Source organism: Panicum hallii, chromosome 2, assembly GCF_002211085.1.
Source record: "Panicum hallii strain FIL2 chromosome 2, PHallii_v3.1, whole genome shotgun sequence".
NCBI classification, from domain to species: Eukaryota; Viridiplantae; Streptophyta; class Magnoliopsida; order Poales; family Poaceae; genus Panicum; species Panicum hallii.
In genome coordinates this window covers 35,586,137-35,603,423 of record NC_038043.1, presented here as the reverse complement: position 1 = coordinate 35,603,423, position 17,287 = coordinate 35,586,137, and the positions used below count along the sequence as shown (strand labels likewise).

Sequence of the window (17,287 nt, the reverse complement as noted above, 5' to 3'; positions counted from 1 at the left end):
GAGACAAGATTTGGATACAGAAAAATTGAAAACTTAACAGACACTTTTTTAAAAAAATTGGAACAAAAATTCGAAACAAAAAAGTTATATAATATTTTTTTACAAAAAGATAACATTTTTTATTAGAAACAAAATATATGAAACAAAAATTTCAATAAACAAAAAAATTACACCAACAAACTTTACAAAGAAAAAGAGAAAAAAATTGAGTGCCCCGCGGCTCCTGGCTGCCGCCCCAATCGTCCGCATGGCTGACGAGCCGCTTGCTGCGGCTGGCTACCGCTCCTCCCAGTCCGGGGCAAGCCGGCCCGCCGGAGGATCCAGGCGGCCCGGCGGTGCCCCGCCGGAGGATCAGCCACCGGCGAAATTGAATGGGATGGTTCTCCAACTAAACACGAAACAGAATGGTTCTGCTCCACCGCACTCTCCAACCAAACAAAATATGGAGTGGCTCCGTTCCGCCTAGCAAACGTAGAACGGAGCGGCTCCATTCTTAGAAATTGGAATGGAGCCGTTCCATTCAAGTCGGCTCCCCAAGCAAACGGACCCTTAATTAGAGCCGTTCCAATGTATTAATTAAGATAGTCCCTATAATATTTAATATACTGCTACGTAGTACAATTTACAGATTTGGTATCGTAATTAAAGAGAAGAGAGGAAAATATCAAGAAACTGGATGTCACGCAGTCATGCAAGAAATAGTTTCTCGCACAAAGCTTAAAGTCTAACAAACTGTATAAAATTTATTGGGATGGATGTCACAGGTACTAAGATAGAATTAAAGAGTGGGAAGAAAGGGTACTAGTAGGGAGAGAAAATAGTTATTGGAGGAATTTATTTTATAATTATAATTATAAATTATGCATTAGAAGTTATAGTTTGTTAGTTGATGTCTACGTGACATGTTATATTATAGACACCACTGTATGGTTTGGTTCTTTTGGCTGGGACTGCTGTTTTAGCTAGGGTTTGCATTCCTTGATCACGCCAGAAATAAAACGAACCCGATGGCAGGGGCTCGCGCGGTCGGGAGGCAGGGACCCAGCAGCTCGTGATCGTCTTCCGGACACGTGGCTGCGTCGCGCCCGTGCTCCGCCCCCGCTCCTCCTTCCGGTTCCAGTCTCCTCGAGCGGCTCGGTTCGGCTCGGGCAGCTTCCTCCTCACTGGCGAGCGGGTCCCACCTCCCAGCTCGATGCCTCCTCTGCCGCCGCTCCTCCTCCTCCGTTCCGCAGCGCCGCCCAGCGCCGTCCCCCGGCGGAGGCGGCGCGGGAGTGCCGCCCCGGTACGGGCGTCGTGGCAGGAGCTGGCGGGCGTGCTGGTGTTCTCCGCCATCCCCTTCACCGTGGTCAAGGCCCTCGCCAACAGCCCCCTGGGCGCCCGCCTCCGCCGCCGCCTCGAGGACAGGAAGGCCGCAGCGGTCGCCGAGACCGACGCGCTCCGAGCCGCCGCGCGCGACGCCCGCAACAACAGGTGCCATCCTATTGCTGCTTCGTTAACAGGGGAACAACAGCATTTCATTTGTCTGTAGCTGACTCCGCCTTGCCGGAACAATTGCAGCTTTTGGTACGGCGGGGATCGGCCGCGGTGGCTTGGCCCCGTGCCTTACGACTATCCTGAGCATTTGACGGGAGAGTACCCGGGAGATTATGGGTTCGATATAGCAGGTCTGGGCAGGGATCCCGTTGCATTCGCAAACTACTTTAAGTATGTCATCGTTGTTCCTTCCTTTCTCATCTCATCAGTTAATCTACTGCCTTCTTTTGTTTCCTATAAACAATTGCACTAGAACAGCACTTAGTAGACGCATGATTCCAACCGGCACATTGCAGCTAACTTGTCTGTCTGCTTCAGGTAGTGATAGTGTGCTATACTCATCGAAACTAAGCAATTCCTTGCATCTGTGGAACCTATGGCATCTTTAAACGAAATTATATGTATGTTGTTTTCGTGTAACTTACCAGCCAATATATTGTTATGCCTGTCCTTATCACTGAAGCATTATGGTGTCCTGGTTTGGCTGGCTACTGGCTTACTTCTTAAAGTTAATTATTTCTCCTGTAATCATGATGTGAAGTTTTTTTCATTGTAGATTTGTAAGTCCCTTTAATTGTCCCTAAACAATTTATACTTTCCTAGTTCTGACCAACAAGACTGCTGCTTTTGGCAGCTTCACAAAACCAACTATCAGTTCCGAAATCATGATGGATACATTTTTCATTGTAGGTTTGTTAGTGCTTTTACTTTCTCTGTACAAGATATACTTTCCTAGTTATAACCAACTAGATACCTTGCAGCTTTGAGATCTTGCATTGTCGGTGGGCCATGCTTGCAGCTCTTGGTGTTGTTATTCCTGAGCTATTAGATCTATTTGGGTTAGTTCATTTTGTTGAGCCTGTCTGGTGGAAAGTTGGTTATGCAAAACTTCAGGTAAAACATTGGTGTTCATGTTTGCCAATTTTGAATTTGTGTACCACAATCGATAATTTCTATACTAGAATTGTACGTTGCACATTTTTGAAGATTAAATCTGGCATGTTGCAACATAGGGCACTGTTTTCTTTTGTCATTCACCTTTGTAGTATGATTTCCGTTTGCACTCACTCACTGTAGGCAAATAGATGTTCAGCATCTGAAAGCTAGTTCACACTTATCTCTAACGAATCATCTGCATTCCTACAAATTCCGGAGCTGGAAAAGACCTACATGACCTGTTGTCCACTAAGCAATGCATCGTGGCGCTTACTGACAAAACTTAAAAAAAACTAAAAATGCTGGCAGATCAGCCTTCTTGTTTGCTCTGGCCTCTGGGAGATATAATAGATGGAACTATAGCTGCCGACAAATAGGCATGCATGGTCTACTAACGATCATGGGATTTTTTTTGTAATTGATACAATTTTCTGTTTGCTGAATTGCTTTACAGTAGTATCTAGAACTTTCAGAAAACCAAATTTAGAAATTTTTAATATGAAATTTTATTACATCAACAACACAGAGAAACAGAAAAATTACTTGACAAACTGTCAAAACTCCATTGCACTGCTTATATATATTTTTTATTATCTTTAAAATGTTATTGTGTGGACCATCAAATTTCGCAAAGGTGTAGAACATGCAATCCACGACATCTGGAATTTTTTAGAATTATCTCAGTTGGATATTATAGAATATTCTCAACGTCGCAATTTTCATTTACCATGCCTTAATCTATTTACTCAATGTTTCAGGGTGATACCCTTGATTACCTTGGGATTCCTGGATTCCGAATTGCTGGAGGTCAAGGTGTCATTGTAATCGCTATCTGTCAGGCCCTCTTGATGGTAATATTGTCTTTCTATATTTTGTTCCTTCCGGCACATTTAGATTGGTAGTAGATCTCACCAGCAGTTTAGGTGTTGCTGCCCTCAGTGATTTCATTGTTACTGATGTCTAGAAAATTTGAAAACATAAAGAGGTACTCCACGAAAATTCATTGACCTTGTAAGATATTGGTGTCCTTTTATTTCGCATTCTTCTTATGTGCTGCACCTATGGAGGCATCCAGCTGTTTCATTTATTTTTTTTATTAACAAGTGTTTGTAAACACTTTGGAAACATAGACCATCTCTTAAAAAAAAATCCATGAACTTCTAAGTATATTCCATCGCCACATCATTTCCTTGTTATTCCTTGTTTCAAATGATTAAGTAATACACTAGATAAGATCACCATCACATGATTTGTCAGATTGGGCCTGAATATGCGAGGTACTGCGGGATTGAGGCACTGGAACCATTGGGAATATATCTTCCTGGTGACATAAACTACCCGGGAGGAGCACTTTTCGATCCCTTGGGCCTGTCCAAAGATCCGGTGGCATTCGAAGAGCTCAAGGTGAAGGAGATCAAGAATGGTCGCCTGGCGATGGTAGCATGGCTCGGATTCTACATTCAGGCGGCTGTGACTGGCAAGGGCCCTGTTGAGAACCTCGTACAACACTTGTCCGACCCCGTCCATAATAACATCTTATCCTCCTTCCACTGAGAAAATTTGACAGAGTGGCGTGAATATCTGTTGTGCATCATAGCAACGTTTGTATAGTGTTTACAGTTTTTCACCGATGGGTCTGCAACATTAGCTACTAGTTATTTAGACTTGTGACAGTAGGTTGTGATCTATGTACAGTTTCGTTATTATGCCTTACATGCCGCAATGGATGTTTTCAGCTATCAAAATTGACGCAGTGTAGATGTTGTATTTGAGTTATCAATGGAGGGAAGACTCCATTTTTTTTTAAAAAAAGGCAAATATGTCATGAGGATATAAGGTTAACGTGGATTTGCTATCGTGGTTTTTATCTCTAAGAACATTGGAGAAGAAAAAGGCAATTTGGCCCATAGCTTAATTCCACAAAATCTCCATCGAAAATCTGAACAAAAGTTTGCCCAGATGGGGACCTGAGCATTGCATCACTGTGCAAGATTTCACGATGATTGTAATACATGCATGAATATATAAAATAATATTCAGAAGGCATGAAGCTGAGGATACAACGGTCTTTTCTCCTTCCTCGACGGCTCGTTTGGTTGGGGTAATTGGTCAGATATACGAGACTAAAATTCTCAAGTTTGTTTCGTGGGAGGAGGAGTTTATGTTGGATGGGGAAAAGGAGTTTAGAGGTCCAATTTCCAGAGATCTCTTCGCATAGGGAGAGATGGTAATTAGGAAAGAATTCTGCTTTAAGATGAAAACGAATGATTTTTAACCATTCAGTATGACTTATGATATGATTTCCTATGTTACATACCAAACACAGAATATGAGTTCCCTCTCCAACTCCCTCCCTTAATTCCCTCTGCAAACCAAATAAGGAATTGGGATTAAAAATCAAATTCCCAAGCGAATTTCCTCTATCAACTCCCACCGTCAATTCCCACCGTTAATTCTCAAGGAGAGTGGTTTTCCCACCAGTGTCGGCCCGGGCCGCCAAGTTGGTAGCCCTCCGATAGGCTTTAAACTTCGTGCGAGTGGATGTCGCGGCGCAACTTGGTCCACCACTTTTGCAGAGGCGGGCCCAGCTCTAGAAGCAATCATGCCAGCACCAGGCAGAATTTTACCCATCCCCTTCCGGGCAGCCAGGCAAATTTGCGAGGCACGAGCATCGGATACCCGACGCCCGTGACCTAGACCTTCCTTCCTCGTCACTCCGCCACCAGCCCAGCGTTGTTGCCTCGCCCTTTCTTCTAGCCCCCCTCTCAACTTCTTGAGCTCCGCCATGGGGATCTAAGTCTTCTTGGTGCCGTATCTGCTCACCAGCTTGCGCATTGGCGAAATGGAGGGGGGAGGGGATGAACAAAATCTCGGAAGAACTCATCCAGGCGTCAACGGCGAAGGTACCAACATTAAATCCGATTCATTTTCTGCTGAAAACAATGAGTGTTCTTAGTTCTCGATCCGTTGAAACCATGTTGTTTTTCGTTCTAGATTCAAGCTCTTTTGCACCTACAGCTGTACCCTACTGTAGGGTGGTGGAGAAAGGCTGGGATGTAGTCAGCATATGCCATCACATCACGCATGTCCTGCCGAGACACTATTGTAATGAAATACACAAATTCAAGAGCATTCCTCCGAGAGTTTGTCATTCACACTGCCGGAGAAAGGCACATCAGTGCCGGTCACAGGGAGATTTAGTGCCGGTCCCTGTGACCGGCACTAAATGGCCGGCACTAACGTGACAGTCGTTAGTGCCGGCTATATTGACCGGCACTAAATGGCAAGTGTTAGTGCCGGTCCGTAATTCCAGCCGGCACTAACGTGCCCGACCCGGCCCGGCTCCTGGCAGCAAGGTTAGTGCCGGCTGGTATAACTGGCTGGCACTAAATCTTTTTTCTTATTTATCTTTTGTTTTTCATTTTTATATGTATGGCTATGCGTATTTCTACCGTATGCGACTACATAATCGTACTTTTTGCATTGCACAGTAATATTAGGACAGCATATTACACTAATATTATATATATATTCATTATGTATGGAACACTTAGGAGTTTAAAAGTACTTGAGATATTATAAATTATTAAGAACATCAACTATAGTAATTTATCAGCTTCCCCGTCGTCGGATCTTTTTCGGCGACGCTTGTACGGACATCGCCATAAAATTCGCCCTTAGGATTTATGACTTCATCGAGCAGGAATCCGCATATAGCTTCTTGAATTGCCCTGATCCGAGCCATTTCAATGAGTTCTTCTTTCATCCGCCAATGCTGTCACATTTTTCGATAAAAACATGAGAATAAAAGATAATGAATTAAAATGATGAGCAGATGTGATTGTGCTCACGTACATTGAATGCCTCCACTGTCATTTGCCCTTTTTCACTTGCAAAAGTGTTGATCCACTCGCATACGTAGTATCCACATAAGTTGTTTCCTTGTCCCTGTCTCCAACACTATGGACAAATGTGGGTTAAGATATAGAATTTTTCTGATGTTTATTGCGAATGACATTAGTAGCAAGAGTATATTCATACCGGAAAATCAGTCACCCAACAAAGAGGCTCGATTTCACCTATAGGCAAGCCTATGTGTTTGCGGAGGTAGCGACGCCATGCAGTATTTACCACCTCGATGAGATCTTGGTATTTTGATTTATCTTGCCTTAACGAGTCGTACACCAAGACCTTGTGCTCGTCAATCCAAATACAAAGCAATATCCAATGAAAGCTGTGCATATACATACGCATAACCAATTAATGTTGATTAAAATAGTTATTAAATAGTGTTATTAATACGAAGGGATTGAAAAAAAGAGGCTAACAAAGAACGACTCACTGATGGTTGTATGGCAAGAGAATGAAGGGACACATGCTATTCTTACGCAACCCCCTGTATATAATATTGACTATTTCTTCAGGGTTTTGCTCTACCGTTTTCTCGTGTATAATATCGGGGTCGAAGAACCCGACGTTATGGAAGTTCTTTTTTCGGCAAATTTGAATTTTTGACTTACGGGACACAAGAAAAACGTGGATCAGTCAACACACAAGGCTAAAAATAATGAAACGAGAGACAATACTCACATGCACCATACACTCACGAGGGACTTGTCAAGGGCATCTTGATGGTATAAATCGTAAAGTGCTTCAAACTCGATATATACTTCACCTACCCCCCGCCAGAAATGCTCATCTTTAATCCGGGCTGGGAACATCTCTAATTCATTAGCTTTAGATTGCACGGCATACCATTTGTGTAACTCGGCCATTCTCGTTGGTAGGAATGGTAGCAACTCTGGCCATATCAAAGGTTCACCAAGTACAAACTTTTTCCTGCCGCGGGCATTCTGTAGGGCCTCCCCAAGCAATTGAGCCCTTGTTAGATCAGTTTGCAATATCATCCCAGCCATGGTCAACGGATCTCTTGATTCATCAGGACATTCTTCACGCGGCACTATCAACGGAGGGATCGATTGTTTGGACTGCTCTCCGAGCTGGGGAACGGTCTTTGCATTGATCCGTCGATTCTTGGGGTTGTTGTAGCACTTTCTGATCTGCCGATCATAATCGGACTCCCTTTCTTTCTCCTTGGTGGGATCTTTAATGAAGTGTTTAATGAAGTGTGCCTTCGCAACCGGATCTATTTCTGGCTTCTTGTTCGCAGCCTCCCTCAGTAGCTTGCGCTTCAGCAAGAAGGTTTCAAACGATTCTTCTGCCTCTTTCTCTTCTGGAGCCTTCGCTTTCTTCTTTCTTTGCTGCTTATGAGATGGCGGGACCGAAGGTACCGTGTATGCCTTCTGTCGCTGACTCTGATTCTGTTGTGCGGCTGGTGATGATGCCGAAATTGGCTCGCTTTGTGCGGCTGGTGATGGCGGATCCATGCTGGGGTCCCGTGCAGGCGGTGGAGAAGGTGGGCCAACACTAGGATTCCTGTCATCAGCTGGCGTTGGTGATCTTTGCCTTGAGCACCGAGCGGAATCTGTGGCTGCTTGCACCAATCTTATGTCGCGCTTTGGCCACGCAATCCATGTGTACGGCATGTTGTAGTTCTGTTTCTTCAGGACCTATAGGGATCGGGAGGTCCAAGTCTTTCCAGCGTTCTTCAGTAATTCGGTCAACAAAGACTTTGGCGAATCCTTCAGGAATTGGCTGGCAATGTATTGTCCTGCCTTCTTCTTGGACTTCTGCATAACCCTCAGTACAAACTTTGAGCTTTTTCCCATAAAGAACCAGAAGCTCACACTGGGTCCTAATGGCAATGTCGTCGATGGGGTCCCTCGTCCTGTCGGCACCCAAAGTAGGGTGCTCTGTGGAAGCAACACTGCTACGACGCTGAGAAGGGGTGCTGAACTCCACATTGGCAGCTGGTTGGTCCGAGCGTTGCCCAACTGCTGCCTCAAGTGACATTATCCGATTTTCTAGGCTACAGATCTTCTCTGCCACTACTGCCTTGCTTCTGCATCGGCTTCGGTAGGTTTCGAGATCTCCGGAAAAGCCACATTTCCATGGAACTACGCCCACGCCTCGGGTCCGTCCAGTGTGTTCCGCATTCCCAAGAGCGTAAGTCAGCTCGTCATTCTCTCTGTTGGGCTGGAAGGTTCCTTCTTCCGTACGCCTCATTGCGTCGTTAAGTCTTTGGGCAGCCTCTCTTAGTACGTCGCTAGTCACAAACATCCCAGTGTCGGGGTCTAGTGTGCCTCCATGAGCATAGAAGTAATACCTTGCTCGTTTGGGCCAACTCAAGGTCTGCGGTACGATTCCTTTTGCAATTAAATTATTTTCCATCTTTTCCCATTTTGGAACAGCAACCTTATAACCTCCAGGCCCAACTCTATGGAAGTTTGTCTTTTTGCTAGCATTCATTTTGCCTTGAATTGAGGCTGCCATGCTGTCAGCACTGCGCTTGTAATTCACGAATTCATTCCATCACTCTCGTTGCTTCTTCCAGACTTTATCAAAATCTGGTGTGAGGCCCTTGTTGACAAAGTTTGCCACCAATTTTTTCTTGAACGAGCCGAACTGAATTGCCATCTTCTTAAATGCCCATCCCTTTACTTTGTCAGCTTTGCCCGGGGGAAAGTTGAAGTGCAACGACACCTCTTTCCATAACAAATCTTTCTCTGAATCTGGCACGATATCTTCAGGTCGATCAGAGACTTTATTTCTCTTACAAAGCTTGTACTTTATGGGGACGTTCTCCCTAACAAGATATCCCAATTGATTTACAAAGGTCATCTTAATTTGACCAGGGGCTAGTGGCTCGCCGGTTGCTTCGTTGATCTCCGTGATGGTCGTACATCCTACCATCTTCCTCTTGGAGCCACGTTTCCGTTTAGGCTTCCTCGATCCTGATGCCTGAAAGAATCGCAAATTTATCAAGCGGGTTGCTAGCAACTAGTGGACGTCGCGGCAGGTATTGACAAAACGTTTATTCTGATGCCTGGAAGAATCACTAAATTTCATACCTCGGCTTCCTCGACATTTTCTTCTTCCTCCCCACTAATATCTTGCTCCTCGTCGCCATGATAATGCAAGTTTAAAAATTGGCTGCCATCATTCTCGTCCTCATGAAACTCTGGAGCTATTTGCCTAGTACTACCACAAATGAGCTCGTGCATTAACTCGTCTTGGTTGTCCGTAGGATCCATTTCCACTACCCGAAACAATAAAAAAACATTAAGTATTTTCTAGTACTAATAAAATGTATGTATTTGCAAGGTTTCAGTCTTAACATTTCGACATCAAGGTGTCATACATGCATTTTTTAATTATGATATGCTATACCTTTGTCCCAAACTATAGCAATTTTTAGATTTGATCAAAGTCAAATATATTAATTATAAATTTAACTGTAACTAGGTTCGTACCCGTGCATTGCTACGGGCGATGAAAAAAAATTACAGTAACACACAGAGTACAGGGAACACATAATATAATTAGACACAATGTCACATAAATGAAAGAATAGCCTCTGTAATCATATTCAAATGAAAAAAGCAAAAATAAAATAAAAAATCAACAGACCTTCCAGCAGCGTGATGCTTGATGATATCAACTGAAACCAACACATTAAACCCCACGTACCCATATTGACATTTGAATTATAGAAATGGTGTTCTAACATGGATTAGCATTGAGCATTACACGTACATCAAGCATTGACCACACACAATATGTCATACAACTCATAGATCAGACATAAATTTTATTTGAGTGGTCTACTGCTAATAAACAAGTAAATCTCAAATATAGGAAATCTAGACTACATTAACAAATGTCTTTGACTCCTGCCTCTTGGGATATACTGTGCTTGTGTTTAGCTCCATATCAGTCAAGAAGATGGCTTCTGTTACTGCAGAAATCTTTGTAATTGGATACTAAAACAGGCAAACAGCTAGGGCAAGAAGCTAAAGAAAATACAAACAGAGATCAGAAATAAGCATCCATCAGCCCATCACAAAGCTTATTCAAGCACAAATAGATATATCCATGTTTAAAGAGCACTTGTTCATAGGCCATTAGAAAACTAACACAATATAGAAGTTCCCTTACTGAAAAACAAGATTCTATCCAGCTCTGGTCATATGTTTATGAAATTCACGTGCAAGTAGCTGGTTAATACATGCAGTTTGTATGACATAATTTGCAATTTTGTATCAGAATAAGAATATGATAGCTGCAAAATGAAAACCACCATGTATCTGTACAAATTTGATGATCACAAGCACGCCAGATTATGCAGGACTTTTATCAGTATTCCAATTACCGAAGAATATAACTCATCTACTAATGCAGATATAAACCTTCTTCAGCAGATTCTTCGGAGGGCGAGGAGGAGGTCCGGAGGGAGGGGTCGACGGTGGGGGCCGGAGCTTCGGGCGCCGCAGCAATGGCGCGAGGACGCCGAGCAGTGGCGCGAGGACCTCGAGGTGGCAGGGGCAGCCGGGCGGCCGGGCTGCGCGGAACTAGCAGTCACCAGCCAGTGTGAATCCATCAAAACACAAAACTCCATAAAGTATGTTACAACTTAGAAACAAACTAACTACTCATAAGTTGAACCATATCATGTCTTAGAGCAATGAGCTTACACAGAGATGGTTCATGTGAATAAGAAACCAAGAAGGCATCGAGTTTTGACACTTAGCATGGGATTCCAAGATGGTTCATGTGAATAAGAATCCAAGAAGGCATCGACTGATATGTGTTCAGTAGAAGTGCTGATTTGATAGGTAATAAAAATGAACTAGTAAAGCGGATGAAAAGATGAGAATCTTTTGCTCAAAAAACAAGTAAGATAATTAGGTGGTTTGCCCTGATGGCCTGAGCTGTCAGAGAGACTTCACCAAAGATATGTGCCTATGCACATGGTTACGCGAGGAAGGGGTCATTAACATTGGTCAAATCAATTTTATACTAATGGCATATATAAAAACATCACGACATGGAGAATTTATTGATCAAATATTCAACATGTGAGTCATACTGCTTAACTTGAAAGGAACTAGTGTATTTGAAAGGGAAAAAGACTATAGACGTGTACGAAATAAATTCAGATGAAAAAGAGAAACTAAATCGCTGTTTTGCTTTTTGCATAGAACAACAAATAATCATTGTAGCTTTTAGAAATGAACTATTTTACTTGCTGCTTAATTGATTGATAACGAGCATGAGACAACTTGTTCCCTAAAGAATATTTTCTAAACTTGGAAATATTATCTTCTAACACATGGGATATATTTAGACCTTGCACCACCATCACATGAATGACCCTGCATATGAGCTCTGAAAAGCTGTGCGCCTCTGCATTCCAACACAATGTAATGCTTCTTCTAGTTTAAAACATAGATACAATAATGCTAAATGTTTCTATACTTTTAGGTCCTTTGATTGCTTAGTGGCATGCCTAAAAACACGTATTTTCATCTTGACATACAGCACAAAAGCATTTTATTATAGACAGTACAATGATGCGTGCATAGAGGCAAAACAGCAAGTTGATGCGTGCATGAGAATGGCAGGAGACAGTATAATTTTATCAAAACTTAGCAGACCAGACATGGAAATAAGTACAGAAGCATCACTATCAAGTAAAAAAACCCCTTTAAGTGCTTCTACTTGCGTTGGTCGAAATATCGTCCTCCAAATTAACCAGATGCTTTTGCAATTAGTCAGGGCAAGACTAAGAAGCAGGGTATCACGTAACTCAAAACATTATTGATGTGCAATTAACCAGATGCTTTTGCAAGTTGATGTGCTCACCTCGAACCCGTTTTTGCGATCGGAGGGCGAGGAGATCGAGGAGGTCCGGAGGGAGGGGTCGACGTTGGGGGCCGGAGCTTCGGGCGGCGGCAGCAATGGGGCGCGAGGACGCGGAGCAGTGGCACGAGGACCTCGAGGCGGCAGGGGCAGCCGGGCGGCCGGGCTGCGCAGGCCGGGCTGCGCGCGAGGACGACGAGGTGCGCCGCGGCCGGAGCTTCGGGCGGCGGCAGCAATGGGGCGCGAGGACGCGGAGCAGTGGCGCGAGGACCCCGAGGCGGCAGGGGCAGCCAGGCGGCCGGGCTGCGGAAGGGGCCGCGCGCGAGGACGACGACGTGCGCGGCGGCCGGAGCTTCGGGCGGCGGCAGCAAAGGCGCGCGGACGTCGGGGCGGCGGGTAAGTTGGGGCGACGTCGATCTGAATGGGCGAAGGGGCTAATTTGTTGGGGGATGGCGCGGTTAGTGCCGGCTGACATTACCAGCCGTCACTAACTTGCCCACGTGACGTCAGGTGGGCGCGTTAGTGCCGGCTAGGGTTACCAGCCGGCACTAACGTGTACCATCCGCGCGGGAATTGGCGCGCGGGAACTGGCCACGCCAGTTCCCATTTACACTAAATTTGTAGTATTCATAAATTTATTCAACATAGGCTCAATAATTAGAATAATATAATAAAAATTTATATCTTATTTTTAGCTACACAATAATTATAGTAATTATATGTACACAATAATAATAGTAATTGAAGTAAATTAACGAATATGCAACCATTATCAATTATGTGTAGCGTAAAGGGTTTATATGTGTATATGTTTCTGTTATTGATAATAAATTGAAAACATTTCATTTTGATCCATGCAAAATTCTTCAAAAAACTTTTCAATAGTATCCTATTCAATGATGTAATCAATTCGCATATTACTTGATTATTTGTTTGTAATTTAATGTTTCAATGCTTCTAGTAATGCAAAATTAGTGAATGTAAATAATATTTATACCATGCAAAAATATAATATTATCTGAAGATGATATTATGTCATAATTGGAGAAATAGTATAAAGAATTGAGATAAATACGATGCGGTGCGTTACATTACATCACTGATTGAGAGAATTCAATACATAATTTATATAAAACTACTACTCATTATCATTATCTACAGGAACATTGATAATCTTCCTTTTGACGAAAGTGCCTTGAGCGTGATCACAGCGTAAGTAAGGTGTGTCCTCTTTGGATAAGACGATGCTAGGGTCAACGTCAACTGAGAATGGAGGAAGGTCATCAATCTGGTCATAATCTTCCGAATTGTCCGAAATATCCTCAACTCCAACAACTTTTCTTTTTCCTGGAAGAACTATGTGCCGTTTCGGCTCATTTCCAGCCTTGTCTGCTTCAGACGTCTTATCTGACTTCTTCTTCGGTTTGCTCGACATGTCCTTCACATAGAACACTTGTGTCACATCCTTGGGTAGAACAAATGGTTCATCTTTATATCCAATCTTTTTAAAGTCAACTATGGTCATCCCATACCGGTCCTTCGTTACGCCTCCTCTAGCCACCCATTCGCAACGAAATAAAGGGACAACTATGGGTCCATATTCAAGTTCCCATATCTCCTCTATGACACCATAGTAGTTTTTCTTTTTTCCATTACTATTTACTATACACATACGGACACCACTATTTTGGTTGGTGCTTTTTTTGTCTTGAGCTCTCGTATAAAATGTATACCCATTGATTTCGTACCCTTGGTATTGCTGGACAGTGATTGATGGTCCCCTAGCCAGCCATTGAAGTTCTTGACAATAATTTTCATCTGAACCAGCCGTCAAAAGTTTTTATATGTTGGCGTGTAATCCAAGAAAGATTCTTTTGTGGATTTTCAGACTGTATAATATTCATGTGCTCATCAATATATGGAGCCACCTTGGATGAATTCTGAAGAACCGTGAAGTTTGCTTGGCTGAATTCACTACAAGGGATGTGCACATTACATTTCTTTCCTAGTGTGCCTTTTCCCTTTAGTCGCCCCTCATGGTGTGACACGGGGAGCCCAATCGGATTGAGATCAGGAAGATAGTCAACGCAAAACTCAATGACCTCCTTGGTTCCATAGCCCTTAGCAATGCATCCTTCTGGGCGAGAACGTTTACGCACGTACTTCTTCAATACTGCCATGAACCTCTCGAAAGGGAACATATTGTGTAGAAAAACAGGACCCAGAATAGTTATTTCTGTCACAATATGAACTAGAAGGTGTGTCATAATATTGAAGAAGGAAGGTGGGAAGACCATCTCAAAGCTGACAAGACATTCGACAATGTCTTTCTGCAGCTTTATTAGATTATTTGGATTAATTGCTTTCTGTGAAATTTCATTCATGAATGCACAAAGCTTTACAACTGCCAATCTCACATTTTCCGGTAGAACACCCATCAGTATAACCGGAAGTAATTGTGTCATCAGAACGTGGCAGTCATGGGACTTCAAGTTTTGGATTTTCTTCTCTTTCACATTTATTATGCCCTGTATATTTGAGGAGTACCCAGACGGGACCTTGATACTGTTCAAGCAATCGAACATGCTTTCCTTCTCCTCTTTACTCAGATTATAGTTGGCAGGTTTTAAATAGTGGCGTCCTTTGTCTCTCTTCTCGGGTTGCAAGCCTTGTCGTCCAGCTAGCATCCACATGTCGCGCCTTGCTTCCAATGTGTCTTTTGACTTACCATACACTCCCAGAAAGCCTAGTAGGTTGACGCAAAGATTCTTCGACAGATGCATCACATCAATTGCATTGCGAACCTGTAAGACTTGCCAATAAGGTAGGTTCCACAATATAGACTTCTTCTTCCACATTGGAACATGTCCCTGGTCATCCTTCGGAACAGGTTGGCTACCGGGACCCTTTCCAAATACTGCCTTCACATCCTTGATCATCGAGAACACACGCTTTCCATTACGGAACAGAGGCTTACGACGAGTTTCGAGCTCTCCTTTGAAATGCTTCCCTTCGGTTCTTAGGGGGTGATCGGTAGGAAGGAATCGGCGATGGCCCATGTATACGCACTTCTTACAGTGTTTCAAATAAATGCTATCAGTTTCATCATAATAGTGGGTGCAGGCCATGTATCCCATGTTCGACTGTCCCGAAAGTTTTGCAAGTGCAGGCCAATCATTGATGCATACAAAAAGCAAAGCTCGGAGGTTGAAAGACTCCTGTTTATACTCATCCCACACATGTACACCTTCTTCTTTCCAGAGCAGTAAGAGATCATCCATCAAGGGTTGCAGGAACACATCAATATCGTTGCCAGGTTCTTTTGGCCCTTCTATAAGCACCGGCATCATGATGAACTTACGCTTCAGGCATAACCAAGGAGGAAGGTTGAACATACATAGGGTCACGGGCCATGTACTATGAGCGCTGCCAAACTCACCGTACGGATTCATTCCATCCGCACTTAGAGCAAATCTTATATTCCTTGGGTCGTTGTCAAATTGAGGATACTCTCGGTTAAGGTTTCTCCACTGGGACCCATCTGCTGGGTGTCTGATCATGTGATCCTCCTTACGGTCTTCTTTGTGCCACCGTATCAACTTAGCGTTGTCCTTGTTTTTGAAAAAGCGCTTCAGACGTGGTATTATAGGGAAGTACCACACCAACTTTGCGAGAACTCTCTTCTTTACCGGCTCCCCATCAACATCACCTGGATCATCTCGCCTGATCTTATACCGCAATGCGCTACAAACAGGACAAGCTTCCAAGTTCTCGTATTCGCCGCGATACAGGATGCAGTCGTTAAGACATGCGTGAATCTTCTGCACGTCCAATCCAAGAGGGCAAACCATCTTTTTAGCTTCGTATGTTGTTGACGGCAGTTCATTACCCTCAGGAAGCATGTTCTTTACAATCTTTAATAGCTCACCAAATCCCTTATCGGTGACACCATTAGTTGCCTTCCATTTTAGCATCTCTAGCGTGGTACCCAACTTCTTCTGCTCCGGTTTGCAATTAGGGAACAACGACCTTTTGTGATCCTCCAACATCTTCTCAAACTTTAATGCCTCCTTCACAGTGTCACTGTCTTTCTGTGCATCAAGCAACGCCTGACCTAGCTCGTCAGGTGGCTCCTCTTGTGCAACATTTGCTTCACCCTCGTCCATTGGTTCATCTTGAAAGCCACTTGCTTCATGAACCCATGCCCAATCTGGAAGATTGTTATCACCATCGTCATCTTCTTCATTATCTTCCATCATAACTCCAACTTCGCCGTGCTTAGTCCAAAGGCTATAGTTACTCATGAAACCATTCAAGGCCAGGTGATTCCATAGAGTTTCTCTTTTCCGGAATTCCTTTTTATTTTCGCAAACACTGCATGGACAACACATTAAACCCTTTGGCGACCTATTTGCCATTGCTGCCTTGAGAAAAGAATCTAAACCCTGAATCCACGCCGAGGTGCTCCGGCTTCCGTGCATCCATTGCCGGTCCATCTGTACAAATTAAAAAAAATCATGCTCATTATCCCTAAAAATAGGTTACTATGAAGTAATTCAAAAAAAATGTAAATGTAAATCTGCTTTTGTTCGTGGTATTTTCTCCGTTCGTTTTGACTTTTTTTATAGATTTATAGGTTTTACAATACACCTAGACGTAATATATATATATATATGCAGATGCATAGAAAAACTATGAATTTAGAAAAGTCTAAACGACTGATAATTTGAAACGGAACGGAGGGAGTAGCTTTGAGAGTGAAACTGTGAGAAACTCTCCAGAGGCATATCCAAGGTTTGGAAATTCTAAAAAAAATCAGACATATACAATAGGAGCTTGCAAAATTTTATGATCAAACTCAATCTCATTTTTGAGATATGAAAATCAGCAGATGGCTACATGAGTAGTGATGAAATAGATACATATTGCTATCTGTCAACTTCATATCCCATGAGGTTGAACTCAATTTTAAAATTTTGCAAGCTTATGTAAGATCACCTATTCTATATGTTTTTGGATGTCATTTTCGAAACCTCTAAATATGGTTTTGGGAAGG

The 17,287-nt window shown here is 43.2% G+C and overlaps 2 protein-coding genes across 2 annotated transcripts; one reads left to right on the top strand and one right to left on the bottom strand.

Annotated features, from left to right (window-relative positions):
• The first annotated feature begins 1,036 nt into the window (after positions 1–1,036).
• LOC112883418 (chlorophyll a-b binding protein 7, chloroplastic) lies at positions 1,037–4,214 on the top strand. Its single transcript, XM_025948713.1, has 5 exons — positions 1,037–1,470; positions 1,558–1,704; positions 2,295–2,427; positions 3,228–3,320; positions 3,727–4,214. Exons 1-5 carry the CDS (start codon positions 1,193–1,195, stop codon positions 4,021–4,023), a joined length of 948 nt encoding a protein of 315 aa, XP_025804498.1. The 5' UTR covers positions 1,037–1,192; the 3' UTR covers positions 4,024–4,214.
• Positions 4,215–13,411: 9,197 nt separating this feature from the next.
• Positions 13,412–16,622, bottom strand: LOC112883416 (the record flags this gene model as incomplete). Its single annotated transcript, XM_025948712.1, has 4 exons — positions 15,671–16,622; positions 15,036–15,559; positions 14,122–14,882; positions 13,412–14,012 (listed from the first exon to the last, which is right to left on the bottom strand). Coding segments are annotated over exons 1-4 (2,838 nt in total), but the record flags the coding sequence as incomplete, so codon positions are not given.
• Positions 16,623–17,287: the final 665 nt, after the last annotated feature.

Coding starts and splice junctions, on each gene's coding strand:
- LOC112883418 (XM_025948713.1), top strand. CDS start 1,193: ATGCCTCCTCTGCCGCCGCTCCTCCTCCTCCGTTCCGCAGCGCCGCCC. Junction 2,428..3,227: donor TTGGTTATGCAAAACTTCAG/GTAAAACATTGG, acceptor TCAATGTTTCAG/GGTGATACCCTTGATTACCT. Junction 3,321..3,726: donor TCTGTCAGGCCCTCTTGATG/GTAATATTGTCT, acceptor ATGATTTGTCAG/ATTGGGCCTGAATATGCGAG.